A 21,933-nucleotide genomic window follows, 5' to 3' on the forward strand; every position below is an offset into this window, starting at 1 on the left:
GGGGAGGTGTGACTAGGGCTGCATAAAGAGCAACAAATGTCAGATAATTGAACAGTGAGACTGCAGAAGCATGATCTATACACCAAAACTGCTAAAGTTGGTTTGATGACGATAATATCCATTTCATTTTATAAGGAAACGATTAGCCCTAACACTCTCTTAAAACGTACTCTTACATTAGGAGCTTTTTTACTTTTTTTTTTTTTTATAGCAGAGAAATAACAATTTTGGTGCAATTTGTTTTACATTTGGTTGGGCTATTCTGAAATGAGTCTCACTGCAGCAATGAGATCCATTTGAAAATAACAGGGATCCAGTCCGCTCAATCCTGTTAGCATTAGGTTGTTAGTGAATTCAGTGAACTAGAGTGGAATTCTAACAATCATATGCAAGAGAATTGAGTCGAATGAAATCAGCTGCATTTTAAACAAATTGGGCATTTAGTAAATAAACCCATTAATGTATTATTTTACCTACAGAATGCATTTTAAGTCTGCATCACTAGCTTGCTAACTGAATCAGGTGTAAAATCGGAGTTAAAAATGGCATTGATCTATTAGTAATTTTTACCATGTAGCACGGAAACCTGTTATTAGTGATTCTCGTCTCCTGTTAATCAATGGGAGATGTGACAGTTTGCAGCTGCTAATTACCAGGCCTTAATAGTGAAAGTTTGGAACATGGATACAGCTACAAGTTAGACTTTGCTGAAAACAATTTTAAGCATTACCAGCGTATTGGTAACTGATTGTGACAAGCATAGAAAAGATCTCTTGCATGGCTACAAAGTTGCCATTATCAATGGAATTTGACCATTAGTCTATGTTTACAATCCCATCTGTTAAATTAGGAGGTAGCTATCTTCACTGTGAGGGCACAAATTTATCCTGCAAAACGAAAAAACAAAACACTATCGTTATCAAGGACTCTGAGCCATAAAGTGAGATACTGTTTATACACTGGTTTTGAAGTTAGTTTTATTTTGGTATTACATAAAATATGCCATTACATTTTAATTTCTTATTTTTAAAAACATTGATTACATTTAATGAAACATAATGTTTTTTTGTGTATTATGTAGGTTCATATTTATTTTATTTATTTATTTTTAGATTTCACTTATATATCTGTCAGAGCTGTCATGTTGGGTCAGATCCTACTGCTATCTCACCAACTGCTGCTCAACCTAACTTGCCTACCACAGTAGGCTTTGCAGTCACCCCTCAGCATTGCAAAATGCCATTAACATTTTTTTTGTATTCCTGACCCTATAGTTTTAATACCACCATTTTGGTGGTTTGCCCACCCTTATTCACCTTAGAAGGGGTTAAAACGTACCATATTTCCAGCACCAAGCGGGTCTGCCGGGACTTGCCCCGCCCACGATCAGCCTCCTTGGTGATATCATCGTAGTTGAAAGCATTGGATTGGCTGAAATCGGCAAGGAGGAGGGATGTAGGTGGGGCCAAACACCAGTTTGGCCAATCAACACCTCCTCATAGAGATGCATTGAACCAATGCTTCTCTATGAGGACAATTCAGTATCTCCATATTGTGTATCTATGCAGCACTGACCCAGGAAGCACCTGAGGAGCGGCCACTGGACGAGTCCATAGGGCGCAATGTAAACACTTCCTTTTCTCTGAAAAGACAGTGTTTGCATGAAAATATATAGCTTTACAAAACACAAAATTAATATACAACAAAAAAAAAAAACTTAACTTTCAATAATATATAGCTTCCCAGATGGTGTTCCCAAATCACCACCTTTTTATAGCATGCAAACAAAACGATATTTGGGAGTCAGCTAAACATCTAAAAAAGAACAAATAAACCAAACATAGTGTAATACAGTCGGATACAATGTATCTGCACTTTTTTGAAATACACTCAATATAAAATGGTTGTCCAATGCGTTTCTTCCACTTTAAGTGGACTTCCTCAGGGAAAAAAATAATAATGCAATTATACACAAAGTATAAAAAGTATTAAAATGTATAAATACACCCTTAGGTGTCAAGCTGCCTATATCCCCTAAATCCCAAGTTCTTTAAATAGGGCTACTCCCTTTCAGTCATTGGTGGTTCAATGGGCGCTGGCTCTTTCTCTCATTGAGATTGGGTAATCTTTGTCCAATTGCGATCTTTCCTGGGTTCTCAGCTGTTTGAGATTTTCCTTTGATTGTTCCGTATCAAGGCACCGGCTTGTGTTCCAGCGCCATTTTTTTTCTGTGTCACCACGTATTGATACGTACTTCCGGGCTCCCTTTTGCTTCCGCATTTCAGCGCTATATTTAGAAAGCGGATCGTTCTCATTAGATGCCGCTTAAGGGGTACTTGAAAAAAACTTCCATTACAATTCACTCAAATAATGGGGGATTACAATGTCTGCACAATAACACTGAATTAAAGAGAAGGTAGATTGAGGATTTAGATAATAAGATTAGTATACTTTATATGAAAAAAATAATATGAAAAATATAAATGTGATATTTATAATAGAATATGTGAAATAAATATATGAAATAAATAGTGATGAAATAAAAATTATGATTAAGAATAAAAATGTTGAAAGAAAAAATATAAATACATAAAGAATTATATAATAATAAAAAGTATATGATAAAAAATGTATATATAAAATGAAAAATACATTTAAAAAAAATATATATAAAATAAATGAAAATTCAAATTAAAAATTAAAATAAATATAAATAAAAATAAATAATGAAAGAAAGAAAAATAGAAATAAAAATAAATAGATAAGATACAAATATTATCCAATTACCAATCTACCTTTCATAAAAGAAAAATACATAAATAATAATAATAATTATACAAAACATAAATCTATGTCGATATTCAACTCGGCTCAAGCGTACCCAGTCTGTGGATCCAGAAGGTATCTCTTTGGGATAGTTCTTTTAATCTATCTCCCCCCTCTAACCTCCTCTATACCTATACAAGTCAATTATTTCCAGCTGAAGGAGGGGCACAGGCTGCAGTGAGCATATTGTTATTGTTGATATTGTTGATGTGCTCCAATATCCTTACTTTTAGGATTCTTTTTGTTCTACTGACATATTGTTTACCACATGGACATCGCGGCAAATACACCACGAAGTCTGTGCGGCAATCTACAGAGGATTTCTCACCAATTGCTGGGGATTCTTTTGGAGATTATGTAAACCACCTTAATCAGAGCAAATTTAATCTCAAACTTACAGCTGAATGGAATAAAAACACTACACATTTTCTAGATGTAACTTTCTTTATAAAAGAAAAGAAAATACTCGGTAAATGTTTCTTTAAGAAAACTGATAGCAATAGCTATGTCCATCAGAGAAGCAGCCATCATGCACTATGGCTGAAAGGGATAGCAAAGATAGTAAAAAAATAAACTCTTTCAGAAAGGATACAATAAAAATAACGTTGAAAAAGAAATCAGATTGGCAGAAAAGAAAAATAGAGAAACTCTTTTTGAGAGCAAAGTTTAAGAAACTTATAATGATGTGTTTCGATATGCCTTTAAAACCAAATATAATAGAAACTTTAAACAAATCAAAAAAAGTTTAAATAAATTATGCCCAATCCTTTGGGAAGATCCATATTTAGGAGAACACTTACCAGAAAAACCACCGAAAAGCACAAAACTTAAAAGGTTTACTGGCACTCAGTTATTTTAAAGGGGGAAAAAGATTGGACACCAAGAAACCTAGATATTCTACCAGTGGCTTTAGAGGATGTTCCATGCAAAGTTTGTAAAACAATAAATATCAACTCATTGACCCACTTTGTAAGTACAAAAACTGGTGGGAAATTCCCCATAAGTTCCTCTGTAGATTGCCGAACGGACTTCGTGGTATATTTGCTGCGATGTCCGTGCGGTAAACAATATGTCGGTAGAACAAAAATAATCCTAAAAATAAGGATATTGGAGCACATCAACAATATCAGGAATGGTATTTTAACCCACTCAGTTCCAGCTCACTGCAGCCTGTGCCCCTCCTTCAGCTGGAAAGAATTTACTTGCATAGGTATAGATCAGGTACATGCCAGTTGGAGGGGGGAAATACATTAAAACAACTATCCCAAAGAGAGACCATCTAGATCCACAGACTGGGTACGCTGGAGCTGAGCGTGTTGAATATCAACATAGATTTAGCATATTTTGAATAATTATTATTATTTATTTTTGTATTTTTCTTTTATGAAAGGTAGATTGGTGATTGGATAATATTTTTATCTAATCTATAAATTTTTATTTTTATTTTCCTTTCATTATTTATTTTAATTTATATTTAAATTTTTTATTTTAATTTATTTTATATATATTTTTAAATTTATTTTTCATTATATATATATATATATATATATATCATATATTTTTTATTATTATATAATTTTTCATATTTATTTATATTTTTTCTTTCAACATTTAATTCTTAATCATAATTTTTATTTCATCACTATTTATTTCATATATTTTATTATAAATATCACATTTATATTTTTCATATATACATGTTTTTTTTTTTTATAAAGCAATCCTTATGGATATATAATTATTTTTTTTCATATAAAGTATATAACTGTTTTTTGGTATACTGATCTTATTATCTAAATCCTCAATCTACCTTCTCTTTAATTCAGTGTTCTTGTGCAGACATTGTAATCCCCCATTATTTGAGTGAATTGTAATGGAAGTTTTTTTTCAAGTACCCCTTAAGTGGCATCTAATGAGAACGATCCACTTTCTAAATATGGCACTGGAATGCAGAAGCAAAAGGGACCCGGAAGTGAGAATAAAGTGAGAATATCAACAAATGGTGACACGGAAAAAAATGCAGCTGGAACGCAAGCCGGTGCCTTGATACAGAACACTCAAAGGAAAATCTGAAACAGCTGAGAACCCGCAGGAAAGATCGCAATTGGGCAAAGATTACCCAATCTCAATGAGAGAAAGAGCCAGCGCCCATTGAACAACCAATGAAATTTTTATACTTTTTATACTTTGTGTATAATTGCATTATTAATTTTGTCCCCGAGGAAGTCCACTTAAAGTGGAAGAAACGCATTGGACAACCATTTTATATTGTTTTTATTCATTATTATTGTACTAAATAAATCTTTCACGGAGCTGAATATCCTGACTCCCTCAATTTTTTTGCGGACCAATTCTGAACTGGGAGGAACCTAAAGAAGGTATTAGCCCCCCAGCCTATACCAGGGGAGGCACCCCAAAGCGCAGTATTCCTCAACACACTGTGAGTGTATTTCATAAAAGTGCAGATGCATTGTATCTGCACTATGTTTGGTTTATTTGTTCTTTTTTAGATGTTTATCATTTTGTTTGTTTGCATGAAAATGCCTGAAGGGAAGGATTATACTCACCGGAACAACTACATTGTGTCCCTTTAATACAATAATTCGTCCACACTCTGTTCCCTTCTACCTTGGCCAACCTGTGTGTGCAGCCAGCTCTCAGTGTAAGTAGTGGTTTTGGACCCAGTATAATAGAGCATGTTCAGTATCCGAGCCGTACAGCAATCGTATCTCTACTCCTGTCACTTCTGAAAATGTATAATCCTAACTTCTGTATGTGCTGCTTAGGGTGTCACTTCCCTCCCACGGTGAGGATTCTACTATCTGACCAACAGCTACAAGCAAGTTAGGTTAAACAGCAATTGGTCAGATAACAGTAGAATCTCACTGAACATGGCAGCTCACCAAGATAAAAAGTACAGTTTTCTAAACAAAAATCAAGGTATATCATTAAAAAATAAATCATTACGTCTTAAATGTAATAAACTTAAAAAAAAAAAAAATAGAAGTGAAATGTTGATGATAGTTGTCCTTTAAGTGCTTCTCCGACTTTGAGTCATCATTTTTGCATACACAGATTATGTAGAATATATCTTTAACATGATTACAAATTAATATGCGATTTCTATGGACCCCCTCAGCTTTATTATATGCATTTTGTCTCCCTGATGTTGTACAGTATCTTTATGTCCATCATATTATCAGAGTTATTCACGAAAGTGAGAATACAAAGTGAATTTAAAGTTTAAGACCAAAGTAACGGAACACAAAGCATAGCTAACTTAGAGAATGTTTTCAGCTCAGCTATTTTAACCTTAAATTTGAAATGTTAAATTCTTACTTTAGCAAATGACCCTGTATGTACTTTTATATTAACATATCATTAGAGTTTTGGAAGTTTAAATTGTTATTTTATGCTTTTTTTTTTTCTTTTTTATTACAGTTCTATTTATGTATATTATACATCTATTTTACACTACTTTTTTTTCATTTTGTTGGCAATCTTATTAATGTGTTGCAATATTATGTACACTCATTAACATACGGCAATAATGATATTCATTAGTCATGAAACAGTAAAATTATAATTACTTACAATTCAGTGAGGTTAGGAAGATTGGAAAATGCGTAATTGTGTATTCTTTCAAGAGAATCACTTTGAGATATTGCTCTGTTAAAACAACAAAATGAGAAAATTAAAATGCTTTATGAATTATAGAATCTTGAAAAGCAGAAAATGCTTATTATCTAGACTATTAAATTTTCTCCTGAATTCTCAGATAGTCTCTTATCAGTAAGTTTCACCCATGACTAGACTTACATAGTTACATAGTTACATGGTTGAAAAGAGACTTGTCCATCAAGTTCAGCCTTCCTCACATTTGAATTTTGCTGTTGATCCAAAAGAAGGTACACAAAAAAAAACCAAAAAACAGTTTGAAGCACTTCCAATTTTGCAACAAGCTAGGAAAAAAATTCCTTCTTGACCCCAGAATGGCAGTCAGATTTATCCTTGGATCAAGCAGCTATTACCCTACATTGAAAAATTATATCCTTGAATATTCTGTTTTTGCAAGTATGCATCTAGTTGCGGTTTGAACATCTGTATGGACTCTGATAAAACCACTTCTTCAGGAAGAGAATTCCACAACCTTATTGTCCTTACAGTAAAAAAAAACCTTTCCTTTGCCTTAGACAAAATCTTCTTTCTTCCGGTCTAAACGCATGAACTTGTTTCCATTTTGCTGAGCCACACCAGTCAGTGACCAAGCATCATAAGATGAGTGTCACCATTGTATCTAGGCTATCCTTTTTTTGCACTGGTTTGTTATCAGCTGTGGGGAACTTGCAAGTGTGCAAATCACCAAATGTTTTATATATACATACATTCTACATCAAATAAGGATGCAATGGCAAAAGCAATGGTGATGTGACATTTAGTATTTAGAAGTTGGGACGAATCCTGTTCACTTCAGGCAGTAATTTGTTGATTAAAACTTTTTGTAATTTGTAATTTTTGTAATTTGTTGATTGAAACTGAATGTACCGCATACCTCTTCCTTTACAAATTTTAAGGCATGTCCTAAATAAATTATGTGGTGGCTTAAATGTAACCTAATCATAAGATAACTCTGGGGAAAGAATCATTGAGGACCATCATTAAATGACAACGAACCCAGACATGTTTTATTGAAGCATTAATAAGTAAATTACAGAAAGTGAAAGGGGAGTTGTAGGTCATAAACGCATTACAATAGTGCAACAGTGAGGTACAAAGACCTATATTCCTTTCCAGATCAGCTTAATTTTTATGTATAATAAACATGGTAGGCTAAGCCATTTATGCTTAAAACATCGCTATTAGACATATATGTTAGTCTAGGAATAATGAGTAATTCTAGTCAGACGCTCGGGTGTTAACTGAATAATAATGGCACAATACATGCTAGGTGTAACAAATGACCTGTACTCCGACCGAGTACCTCCCGTTGATGGACGCTTCCTAGCTTGCGCCAAGGACCCCAAGCACCGCACCGGACACCACAACCACCGCAGACTCCACAACCGCCGTAGCTTAACTGGAGTCTCGCCGTCTTCCTTTCACCCTGGATCAGCTTCTGTCCTCCAGGGCCGTGTGGAAAAGACCTCTCCTCCAGAAGAGCATATCAGGAACAGCTCTTAAAAGAGCTTAGTGATTAAAGCTCAAGGGACTATACAAAGTATAGCAATCCCCAGTGTCATTATAGCAGTTCCCCTCCAATCACGAGACAAGACTACGTGTTTTGGGTCAAACGGGAACAGAATGCACCGAGGCTTTATTGCTTCTTTTATACACATTTCCCCACAAGGTTACCCCCCACGTGGACCTTGTTGGGTACTGAAAACACAAATGTAACAACCAATCATATACAGACACACAGTTAAACACTCCAATTAATTACAGTAAAATCCTCCCCATTGCTTGGGAGATAATTGGGCTAATTACTGTCTCAGCTCAATTATCTCTAAGCAAAAAAAATAAACTTTTTACACAATTTCTACAACTTTAAAAATATACATTACATTTGCAAAAAACGTACAATTTAAAAATTTTCACTGAACGCGTTCGAATGAATTAAAATGGCCACCGCCACATGTTCATTTGTCGAATGGCGGCCACTTCAACTACTTCGGCACTTCGGCTGCATCCGAAGTGCCATAGCAAAAGTACAGATCCTTTCCCAAAGTATTTAAAGGGCCAGAAACACTCTCATAAAAGTCCATAAGCCCGAAAAACGTTTTTAAAGGGCAATACATCCCAGGGGTCATAGTCACATGGTAAAAGGCTAGCCATTAGTCCTCTCCAGGCACAAGTGGCGAAGGGCACTTTGTCACACTAGGTTTCAGGCTTGAAAAATTAACCACTGGTGAAATTGGGATGTTACATTATATGCTAGTAGATCATTCATTTGTGCAGTAACAACGGTGTAGCCAAGATGCTGAGTGTACCGCATTTGGTGAAATGTTACGAGATGCACAAAGAAGTAGCACAGAAATATGTGAGACCATAAAGGGGATAATCAACGCATCAAATTAGTTTTTAAAAGCAAGTTCCAATTAGTGGCACATGAGTTATGGGTTTTCAGATCACCCACTTTCAGCCAATGTCCATAGCTGGCAGGGAATTCCGCGGGAGCTTGGAGACTACATAGGGTAACAGAGTGGTGCAAGCCGGATAAAGTCTTCCCCCAGCCCCAGGCCTGTGTGGAGAGTGGCATCTGTGTGCCACTGGCTCAGATGCTCAGTGAGTAAGAGCCGTTCCCTTGTCGAGCGCAGAGGAAGGCCCAGGTGACTGAGGCAATCGGTAAGTAAGTGAGGTTGCGGCCATCCACCTCACCCCTCGCTTGAGTAGGCCGCAAGCTCCCGATGCACCGTCTTGCAGCAAAGCTTCACAGCGTCCACATCAGTGTTCTGCAGGTATGGCAAGTGTTACTTAGGTCACAGCTGTCAACTTTTAAATAAGAAAGGAGTTTAGTTTTGCTTAATTTCAGAGTAATAAGTGATATCTGGCAGGAGCTTATCAGCCATACGACCAGCCAGCTTGGCGGTACGGCCCCAGGCCCCCAAACCCTGACATGTTGAATGGCAAAAATATAGGGGAATGCCATGAACATGAGAAGCATTTTGTTGTTGCAGTTCATTCCAAGAGCATTGACTGATTACAGTTGATGGACAACCGGAATTTGTGTAGGGAATTTAGCTCCTCAAAACCTGGGTTCATGGGTCTAAGTCGAACCCATTCAATGTAGTGATAATGGTTGAGAGATTTTGTTTTAGCAAAAACATTGTTCTCACTATCATCTAATATTTCTATTCTCAGGCAGTAACTGATTAAACCTAGTTATCTTCCTAAGCAGTACATAGAAAAAAAATGTGGCTATTAGTGATACTTAATTTTTATTTAAATGTAAAAACTATTTCTCTAAATTAAATATTTCTCATATTCCATGACTAATTCCATATTGACTTAATATCCTGTTTATATCAATCTCATAAGATCTAAAAAGCCTCATAAATGGTATCAATACCTATTGGTCTCTTATAGAGGTCTCTCACAACCCTAATTCAAACTAGTTAACTATAATTTAATTGACATAAATGGTTGAGTGTAATGCCAGAATTTCAACAGTAGCCTCAGTCACTGTCATACGTATGAAAAAGATTTGTCCGTTCACTGGATGGCTCTGTCTTTGTTAGTAACTAACTCAATCTGGATATTTGGCAGCTGGTAGAAAGGAGAACCAGTAAGTACAAAATACAAGGGAAAAAGGTTGGGTTATTGTTAACCAGTTAGAATTCGGGTTAGATTAGAGGTCAGTCACATGGACTGAGCCGTAGTGCTGGAAAAAGGTAAGTACAACTTCAATATTTTTCTATTTTTATTGCATACAGGGAGGGGGGAATAATATAGATCTAGGTACAGGAACACTAGGAATACAGGTTTGCATTTCTAATGTTTTAGTGTTCCCTTAATGTAACGTACACTGATGCTTACATTCGCACACATGCTCAATTGGATCAAGATTTGGGGATCTTGGAGGTCAAAGTAACACCTCTTTGTCATGATCCTCAAACTATTCCTAAACAATGTCTGCAGTGTGGCAGGGTGCATTATCTTGCTGAAAAAGGCCATTGTTATCAGGATACATTATTACAATGTAGGGGTGTACGTGGCCTGCAACAATCTCAAGATAGGTGGTGCATGCCAAAGTAACATCCACATGAATGTCAGGATGCAAGGTTTTCCAGCAGAACATTGCCCAGAGCATAACACTGTTTCTACTGGCCTGCCTCTTTGTATTGCTTGATGGTCCAGTTCTGATGATCATGTCCATATCCCTATTGAAGGCTCTTTCAGAGGTGGACAGAAGTCATCATAGGCACTCTGACTGGTCTGCAGTTATGCAGAACCATACAGAGCAACTGCAATCCATTGTGTGTTCTGCCACCCTTCTATTATGGGCAGCATTAGGTTTTTTCTGTAATTTGAGCTACAGTAGCTCTTTTGTGTGATCGTACCAGGCACATGCATTAATAAGCCTTGGGAGCCCATGAACCTGATGCTGGTTCACCGGTTTTCCTTCCTTGCACCACTATTGGTAGTTACTAAACACTGCATACTGGGAACACCTCACAAGACTTGCCGTTTTGAAGATGCTCTGATCCAGTCGTCTAGCCATCATGATTTGGCCCTTGTCAAAGTCACTCAGATCTTCACACTTGCCCATTGTTTCTGTTTCCAACACATGAACTTCAAGAACTGACTGTTCACTTGCTGCCTCATATATATCACCCCTTGACAGGTGTCATTGTAATTTCTAACTTTGGTCAGGTCAGTTTCCTTGCAGCTACTAGGGGACACCTGAGCTCTTCAGTCCTAGTTGCTAAAGTTGGACTGGGGTCTCTGGGGACCTCTTCTATTGGACAAGGCTGCAGTGGTTATAGCTATCTTTCCTCTGGGTGTAATCTCTCCTTCCAGGCAGATATCGTACCCTCTGCCTCTGCCTCTTCTGTTTCCTCTTGAGCATGTTTCGTAACCTCTGTCTGCACTGTGTCCTAACTACTGCATGTACAAAGACACAGGCCTAGCTTTCTTAACACATCCCCGGGATCAGGGACTTTTGCAGCAAGCAACTCTGTTACAGGAACCTTGGATCAAACCAGACAACACACACAGTTTCCAGTGAAACTAGCACACTACTTTGTTTTTGGAGAAGGACCAGTCTTTGGTAAGTTGTCCTTAAATAAGTGGGGAAATAAGTAAAATAATAAGTACAACAAAGTTGATATAACAGTTAATAAACAACATAACAATAATAATAACATGATAAAATATGCTTGCTATTCACTTAATGCACATAACTGATGCAGTCAATAGGTGGCGCTGTGCATAACTGTTACAGACTCCTTTACAAACAGCAGGTAATGCTGTACAGACCCTACATCCAGATAGGAGATTGCACAAGACATTCCCCAAATAACATTACAATACACACCCTGCACATATAATTGGACCAGGGTGAACCATCATGAAATGTCAGACATATGCTCCCAGTGATAGTGACTACCGTTAGAGAAGGGAAATTTTAATTGGGTAAATTTAAATCCAGCGGCATAGTATACAGAATTCTTTAGTTCTGAAATTTCTACTTTTTTTATTTAATTTTAATTAAATTAATTAGATTTCCTTGCCTTTATTTAGCCCATATACATTTAAACAAGTATAAAATGTTGGTACAGAAACTCTTATTTACAGGGTCACCGTCCAAGAAACTGATAAAGCAAAACAATGTATTTTTCTTAATAAAGTATTTGAGTTTTACAAAGTATAATATTATTTTATAAAATAATCATTGCTCACAGGCACGAATACTTAAACAATTTCCAATCAAAGTGTTTTAAACCCTCAATGATACACAGCATTCTAACTGTAAAAAAAAAAAAGGAATTTAAGAACATTTTTCATTCAGGGCAGTGGACCAGCTTTAATTATGAATCATGACAAGTGACACGTTATGCCCCAAAAACTTTACATTGTTCGTGCCTGCCATGGCTGACTTAAAAGCTGATATGGATTGAGCCAATGAAACAGAGGCTGAGAATCACTGAACTGTGCAGAGTCTAATGGTAAATCTTCAAAAGGGGCTTTTTGAGATGTTTCCTGTACACAATAAACAATGTTAATATTCTCTCCTGCCTTCACAGAAATATGAAATAATATTTTGGCTACAAGAGAGGTGAAGATTTTATTACAGTGCAATAATTCGTCATCTGCTCTGTAACTCAAAATGGGCTCATTAATCATTTTTGTAGTTTATATGTGTGGGATATATTATACAGAATGATAAGTGGTTAAAAGAAATTGGGGTGCTTTTATTACTGACAAAAAATTACCCCGAATATGTCAAACTTTAAAGCAGGGTTCAGCAAGATTTTTCTGCATGAGTTGCTGGATATCATATCTGTAAATGGATGGAGGGTGGCATTTATCTATATAGCATAAAATATTTACAAAAATAAACATAAAAATAGTAGATGGTTCCCTAATATGGCTCTCTTATGTGGGATTGCCAATTATAAGGACACTAAATTAGGGAGCTATCTACTAAACAGTTAAAATATATTTCTGCAGTTTAGTAAATATTGGCATGTTTAAGGGCACCAGATTAGGGAGCTTTGTCAGGAAAATATATGAGGGGACTACCTACTAAACTACTGAACAATTAAATTTAAGGAACTGAATTTATTTTTATTTTGATCTTACTAAAGCATTACAAATTATCTGTCTCCACAATGCACCCCTCACAGATACGAATAGCGAGGTGAGGGGGAGACAGCACAACAATACTTTGTGTGTATTGACTTAAGTGCCAGCAAGAGGGCTGTATGCCTCCTCCCAGATTTGTTCCCTACATTTGCTAAATAAAACAAGTGCTGGTAAGTAGCGCTTGTCTTATTTAGGAGCTTTGTGGGTTGGCTGGTTGCCAGTTTGGAGCCTCTTCATAGAGCCCTGTGCACTTCTCTATTAGAGTTTGTGGGGGATTCTGAGTTTTGTGTCTGAGTGTGTGTAGTGGCTGAATGTTGTATGTGTGTGTGTGTGTATAGGAAGTTGTGAAAAACATATCCAGGTTAAATTCTGACTTATGCAAAGACACACACTGACTCATACACATACAGACTGACCCACACACACAGACCCAGAGTCATACACACACAGACTGACTTGTACAAACATATAGACTGACCCACACACGCATACACACACAGAGTGGCCCATTCAAATACACACACAGATTGACACACACACACATATATGTTGACACAGACACACACACACACACACACATAGACTGACCCATACATACTCAAAGACTAGCACAAAGCTGACCTATCCATACACACACAGACTGATCCGTATACAGATAAACTGACCCATACAACACAAACAGACACAGAATGAGCCATACACACTGACTCATACACACACTGACCCATACATATACAGAATGACACATACACACTGGCTTGTGTACACACAGACTGACCCATACACACTGACCCATCCATACACATACTGACCCATACACACTGACCCATCCATACACATACTGACCCATACACACCAAGCTGCTTATGCCGCCTCTGCTCTGCTCTGGCCAGATATCCCATGTAAAGATATATAAGATTTATACCCATATAAAGCTGCCACCTGTTTTAAAGTAACATTAAACTACAGGAGCGTACATGAATCATGAGCATACCTCCCAACTTCCGCATTCTGTGAAGTGGGATGCTGGTGGGGGAGCATAAAGTGGTGCGTGTCCACCCGTAGATCTGACAGATCAGCCTAACGTGAATGCATGCAAGGCTGCCTGCCAGTCAAGTAGCCTGACCCACCAAAGGTGGACCATGCATGGAGCACTGTTTCAATGCTCTCGGCAGGGACCTAATGCCCTGAGCATAGTGCAAAGACATCTAATGATGGACTTATCATCATTGGGGTCAGTTTTCTGGTATCCTCAAAATCGGGACATATGGTAAGAAAGTCGGGAACAGAAAGTTGCTTTTAATAAGTAACTAATAACTATCAAGACTCCCTCAACCCCAAATATATGTGAACATAGAAGATAAAAAAAAATAGTGTTTTCTGTTCTTGTTTTTTTTTTTTTAAATGATTCTTACATTTGTAATTGGAGAGCAAAAACAAGGTACATGAGAATACTGAGAATGAACAACAGCTCAAATACCATGCCCTTTGGTCGGTCCCTGCTCAAATTGCAAGCCAGATTTAGCTCATCTTGTGCCATTACAAAAAGAACACTCAATTTGCATATCAGACTGATCCAACCCAAAAGGGCGGAACAGATCCAAAATGCAGCTCTCTCTGCACAAGAGACAGCAACCCAGATGATCGTTTTAACTTTGTTGGGCCTCATCAGTGAAGTAAAGCTGATACCCCTCTAGGCACCATGAGCAAAAAGGGACGTGTCTGGATTACCCTATCAGCTTGGGGAGATCAAAAAACAAGGTGCAAGAGAGTACTGAGAATGGACAACAGCTCAAATAGACTGCCCTTCGATGGGTTCCCACTCACACCTCGAGCTGGTTTTAGCTTATCTTGTGCCATTCTATAATTAATAGATGATGTTATATGGGATTTGGATACCTACAATGAATATTAAAAATATTTTTTATATTATATTAATGATATCTCAATATTTTAGTTTTTGCAAATTTTTTTCAGCAAATGATTATGGAAGAAATCCACCCACATGCACTGCCATATGGAGTTGTGGGAAGTAGTATGGATATAATATTTATTATTATTATTATTATTATTATTATTTATTGTCTCTTGGGCAACCTATTGGCACTTTAATTAGACGTTACATTTTTATTATCATAGGGACAGATCAACCCCAGGACTCTGTCTCTCTGTAGATGATTATTCGTCAACCACTGCATGAATGCAGATGTCCTATCATTATTATTTATTGGAAATATTTACTAACTAATACCATGGCTTTGGATATATCAGATTCCTGACTTACATTGCTATCTCTAGGCAGAAGTAGCCTCAGTGGGAAACAAAATAAAATTAAGCAGCAAAATATTGGCATCCTGTAGTGTAGAATAATAGTATTTATTGAGAAATGCAAACACAGAAATCTACCTTGAGTTTTGTTGCATATATATTATTCTTTCAGGGGATGTATATGAAAAGCCACAATTATATTAATGCAAAAATTGGGTAGAATAATTGCACAAACAGTATCCAAAGTGGATAGCCTCAACATGGCCAAACAAATTGTCCTAATCTCAGGTGACAAACCTGGCTGTAATAATAATCACTGGAACTTTTAGATGTTCAACATGTTGGATCTGGGATGTATCTACTGGTCACCAACGTCTTTTTTCTTACATTGCTTTACCTTACAATGGACTCTTTCCAGAATAACATATTCAAGTTTGTAACATCACGTCTTGGTATGGGCCCTGGGACTACCAATACCCAGAGATGTGTGTCTGCCACCCCAGAATATGATCATCACTGAGACTGGGGTCAAACTAGTGGTTATATATCCTCCAGCTGGGCTGATCTCAGTGTGCCTTCTTTTTCCAGGCAGCTATTAACTCCTCGGGCCAGTTCTCCTCCTGGCAGGCAGATATCTTCTCCTCTACATGCACGGCCTCCAAATACTGTCTTTACAAAGGAACTTGCAGCTCACAAGCCTAGCTATTTTCTCAAGCATCCTGGTACCAGGAAACAGTACAGCCAGAAAGCAGGTCCTAAATTTCTGCTGCTGGAATCCCTGAAAGAACCAGACAGAATCAATTTCTTTAAAGGAACTACCACACTATGTTTTGTTTTGAATCAGTTCTAGCCTTTGTTGACTTGTCTTTTAGCATGTGGTGAAAATCATATAAATATAAACATACATAACATTGAATAACAAACAACATAAAAATGCACCAATTATATAATGCAACCAACATTTTTAACACATGGAAAAACAGAGATAAACAGATGTAACTACAAAGTTCTTTGCAATTTCCTAATGTAGAAAATATGCAAATTAGTGCATTTCAGGGTTGACTGACAGAGGGCACTGCAGAGTCACCACAGAGCTCACATAATATAACCGTAACCTCTAATATTTTTTCTGCATATTTACTTTGGGAGTATTTGAAAAAAAAAAAAAAAAACAGCTTAGAAAAGCTGCAGATCATCTGACTCCAGCATTTGTAAGCAGACCCATTTATCCTTGGCACAGATATTTAGCCTGTGGCAGTAGATTGGTCAATCAGATGCATCAAAAAGCCTTAGTGTTGGAGCCACAAGTGTCCATTGCTTCTTAATTAGCTTGTAATACAGCTTAATGAAAAGAGGTGAAGGCAGGCATGCCCTGCCTAGTGCAGTACAGCTAACACAAGTAGAAGAAAGTCTTCCTGGTTGTCATATTGACAGCTGGGGAGACATTTCAGTAAGAATTTCTTAAAGCAAGAGTATCTACTGAAATCAGCACTTTTATAAATTTTAAAAAAGGCCTCATGGGGGGTCAGGAACCTAAATAGGTAGCTTATCACTATAGCGTTAGGAAAATATGTTTGTATTCCTAACACTATTTCATACCTTTAAAGAAACACTCCAAACATCTAAAGCACTTTAGCTTGAGTGTCCTATGTTTTATTTTACAGAAATTTACACTTGTATAAATTAACCTTGTTACACCCCCCTGACTGTCAATCAGACAACCGGTCCTGTTACTTCCTGGTTTGATTAGCTCAGTGGAGCTAAACTCAAGAGTCAGGCAATCGCACAGAGCACCTGCCTTGCAAAGACTTCTTATTGGGATGTCTATGATTGGACAGCCACAGAAAGTGTGGACTGGCAAGAAGGGGTCTTGCGAAATACTGCAGACAGGAGACATGTATAGACAGACATACCCAGTGGTGCATTTGGGATTTTTTTGCACGACTAAATTCAGGCACCTCCCCAATCTAAATTTGCCCCACTGCTTCATATTAAGGCCAATTTTTGACTGACAGACGCGCGCCCTCATTGGTACATGCACTGACATACACTCACTGACAGATACAGGCCATTGGCACACACACGGTTTAACCAACACACACTTTCACTGATAGACACGCACTGACACCCACTCACTGACAGACACACAATGACACACACACCCTCACTGACTTGGTGCACTCTAACAGACACACACACATTCACTGACAGACACACTCACTGACAGACACACACACACACACTCTCACTGACAGACACTCACACACTCAATGACAGATACACACATTCACTGACAGACACACTCACTGACACACACATACACACACACACACACACACACACACTCACTGGCAGACACTCACACACTCAATGACAGATACACACACTCACTGACAGATACACACACACACACACGCACACTGACTGACAGACACACACACACACACACACACTCACTGACAGACACACAGTTTCTCATACATTCACCAATTAAGATCCTGTCCCTAGTGTGGCTGCTAGACTGCTGCTGGCCTGGTCTGGGTTGGCAGGCTGACTGGGCTGCTGACTGTGTGGTGCTGGCTGGGTGGTCAAGTGGTTAATGAAAAATGCATCAATGAATGCATACATGTGTTCATTGGGCATATATCTACTAAATAGTGATTTTTAAAAACCATTTATTTTGTATTTGGGCAGAAGAGTGTCACTTTAACCAGAAAAAAACAAATGTATTCCAAATTAATAGTAATTTTGTTTACTGCATTATTTTTCTTCTCTGCATGTTTATGGTACAATGAGTATTTGTTTTCCAGATTCTTTCATGAACTATAAATTCGTAATTTGCTAAAAACAGTCAGATAATGTTACAAAACATCAGAAAACAAACAAACAAACAAACAAACAAAAAAAGCATTGTACTGTAGTAAAACCACTTCATTTTTTGTGACGTTTCATTCCTTCCCTCAACCCCCACCTTGCAGGCTGTTGTTGGATTTACAAAGTAACATTTATAACTCATTTCTCATTTGACATAATTTGTAGTTATGTTTGAGAATACCGTTTTCCAAAATGTCCTAAAAAGAATTAATTATGTGTTTGTACGAATACTGCCAAATATATACAAATTAAGATGGCCAAAATGGGTATCTGTATATGAAAATAAGTACAATCTCTTTCTGACATAAAGGTCCAATCAGCATGATATCTATTTTTATCCAATTTGCTCAATGTTTCTCTACTGCAAATAGCAGGCCTCCCAATGGTCCCTATTTTAGTATCCTGTCTCACTGTCCTGATTTAGTTCCCTGGTGTCCCCCGCAAATAGGGTAGCCAGGGAACTGACTAGAGCAGCACAGTTTGAACACATCCTTAGACAAACGGTGTGGCAGGTTCTAGGACCATACAGAGACCATGTATGGTGCTGTATTGGGGGTTCTGCCAGGAGACTGTCAGCCTGACATACATGATAACAGGCTGACGCTTCCCTTCAGTGGACATGCCTGCCCACTTTCTGGGTGACCCGACTATTGTGGGATGCGACACCACCTAAAGGCCTGACCACCCATCCAGAATCCATACCTCCCAATGTTGGGAGACATGCACATAGAGCTAGACTGCTATGACTGATTCCCTCATCACTTGCATGAGCAAATGTTATGCCAGGTTTGTCCAGGTACAACGAAATGCATGGCTAATTTGTCCCCCTGTGCACAAGTTGTGTATGTACATGCACGTTGCTTTAATTTGGGCAGCTCATAATCAGGTCAACAACAGATAATAAGATAAAACAAACGGTGGATATTTTGTGTACATTTTGTATTGTAGCTATGTATTAACCTTGTTATCTTGAATAAAGAGATAAAAAAACAAGTAGGTGAACTAGTTTATTTGATGAATGTCATGTAGACATTTTTAAGACTGAGAAATAATTGCTCACTTTTGACAGGGAAAAATTTGAAATTCCTTAGACATGCACCCAAATGAAATGTCCTGCATTTGTGTATGTTCATCATATCAAATATTTTCTAGTAGGCATTAGTGATGTCCCGAACGGTTCGCTGGAGAATAGTTCCTGGTGAACATAGCATGTTCGGATTCGCCACGGATGGCGAACATATGCGATGTTCGGTCCGCCCCTATTCGTCATCATTGAGTCAACTTTGACCCTGTACCACACAGTCAGCAGCCACATTCCAGCCAATCAGCAGCAGACCCTCCCTCCCAGACCCTCCCACCTCCTAGACAGCATACAATTTAGATTAATTCTGAAGCTGCATTCATTTTTTTGTGTTTGTCTTTATTATACATTATCCTCCATAGCCAGTAACCTGTGTTTATTATACATTATCCCCCATATCCAGTAACCTGTGTTTATTATACATTATCCCCCATAGCCAGTAACCTGTGTTTATTATACATTATCCTCCCATAGCCAGTAACCTGTGTTTATTATACATTATCCTCCCTATAGCCCGTAACCTGTGTTTATTATACATTATCCCCCCATAGCCAGTAACCTGGTCTTATTATACATTATCTCCCCCATAGCCAGTAACATGTGTTTATTATACATTATCCCCCCACAACCAGTAACGTGTGTTTATTATACATTATCCCCCCATAGCCAGTAACCTGTGTTTATTATACATTATCCCCCCATAGCCAGTAACCTGGTCTTAATATACATTATCTCCCCCATAGCCAGTAACCTGTGCTTATTATACATTATCCTCCCATAGCCAGTAACCTGTGTTTATTATACATTATCCCCCATAGCCAGTAACCTGTGTTTATTATACATTATCCTCCCTATAGCCAGTAACCTGTGTTTATTATACATTATCTTCCCATAGCCAGTAACCTGTGTTTATTATACATTATCCCCCCCATAGCCAGTAACCTGTGTTTATTATACATTATCCCCCCATAGCCAGTAACCTGTGTTTATTATACATTATCCCCCCATAGCCAGTAACCTGGTCTTATTATACATTATCTCCCCCATAGCCAGTAACCTGTGCTTATTATACATTACTCCCCCACAACCAGTAACCTGTGTTTATTATACATTATCCCCCCACAACCAGTAACGTGTGTTTATTATACAATATCCCCCATAGCCAGTAACCTGTGTTTATTATACATTATCCTCCCCATAGCCAGTAACCTGTGTTTATTATACATTATCCTCCCATAGCCAGTAATCTGTGTTTATTATACATTATCCCCACATAGCCAGTAACCTGTGTTTATTATACAATATCCCCCCATAGCCAGTAACCTGTGTTTATTATACATTATCCTCCCCATAGCCAGTAACCTGATAGCTAGGCTAGTGTATTCAGTGTCCACTACAGTCCTGAAGGACTCATCTGATCTCTGCTGTAAGGACAGCACCCCAAAAAGCCCTTTTTAGGGCTAGAACATCAGTCTGCTTTTTTTTTCTGTGTAGTGTAATTGCAGTTGCCTGCCTGCCAGCCAGCCTGTGTGTCAGGCTCACAGCATATACTGTGCCCACTTGCCCAGTGCCACCACTCACTCACTGGTGTCCCAATAGCTTGCAATTAACAAAAATAAAACTTTTTTGACTGTAATATAATAGCAGTCAGTTCCCTTCACTAGTGTGCATTTCAGGGCCTGCCCAGTGCCACCACTCACTCACTGGTGTCACAATAGCTTGCATTTTAAAAAAAAAAAAACGTTTTGGACTGTAATATAATAGCAGTCCATTTCCTTCAGTGTGTGTTTCAGGGCCTGCCAGGGCACAGTGTCACACCAGTGCAACTCATATCTGGTGTAACAGTAGTGTACATTTAAAAAAAAATAAAAAAAAATTTGACTGTAATAGATTGAATAGCAGTTAATTGTCTGCCAGCGTGTGTGTCAGGCTCGCAGCGTATACTGTGCCCACTTGCCCAGTGCCACCACTCATATCTGGTGTCACAATAGCTTGCATTTAACAAAAATAACTTTTTGGACTGTAATATAATAGCAGTCAGTTTCCTTCACAAGTGTGCGTTTCAGGGCCTGCCCAGTGCCACCACTCACTCATATCTGGTGTCCCAATAGCTTGCATTTAAAAAAAACTAAACTTTTTCGACTGTAATATAATAGAAGTCATTTTCCTTCACGATTGTGCATTTCAGGGCCTGCCAGGGCACAGTGTAACACCAGTGTAACTCATATCTGGTGTAACAGTAGTGTACATTTAAAAAAAAAAAAAATACAATTTTGACTGTAATAGATTGAATAGCAGTTAATTGTCTGCCAGCGTGTGTGTCAGGCTCACAGCGTATACTGTGCCCACTTGCCCAGTGCCACCACTCATATCTGGTGTCACAATAGCTTGCATTTAACAAAAAAAAAACTTTTTAAACTGTAATATAATAGCAGTCAGTTTCCTTCACAAGTGTGCATTTCAGGGCCTGCCAGGGCACAGTGTCACACCAGTGCCACTCATATCTGTTGTCACAGTAGCTTGCACGCATAGTACCAAAAATCGAAAAAAAAATGACAGGCAGAGGCAGGCCACCCCGC

General features: G+C 37.9%; 1 protein-coding gene across 1 annotated transcript in view; it reads right to left on the reverse strand.

Moving 5' to 3' along the window:
* LHCGR (luteinizing hormone/choriogonadotropin receptor) overlaps positions 1-21,933 on the reverse strand; it is a 151,416-nt gene that overhangs the window by 80,210 nt on the left and 49,273 nt on the right. The window contains 1 exon segment of the mRNA XM_063441477.1: positions 6,421-6,495. Within this exon segment, the coding sequence (XP_063297547.1) occupies positions 6,421-6,495 (75 nt within the window).

The sequence above is a fragment of the Pelobates fuscus genome, chromosome 2 (assembly GCF_036172605.1).
Source record: "Pelobates fuscus isolate aPelFus1 chromosome 2, aPelFus1.pri, whole genome shotgun sequence".
NCBI lineage: Eukaryota > Metazoa > Chordata > Amphibia > Anura > Pelobatidae > Pelobates > Pelobates fuscus.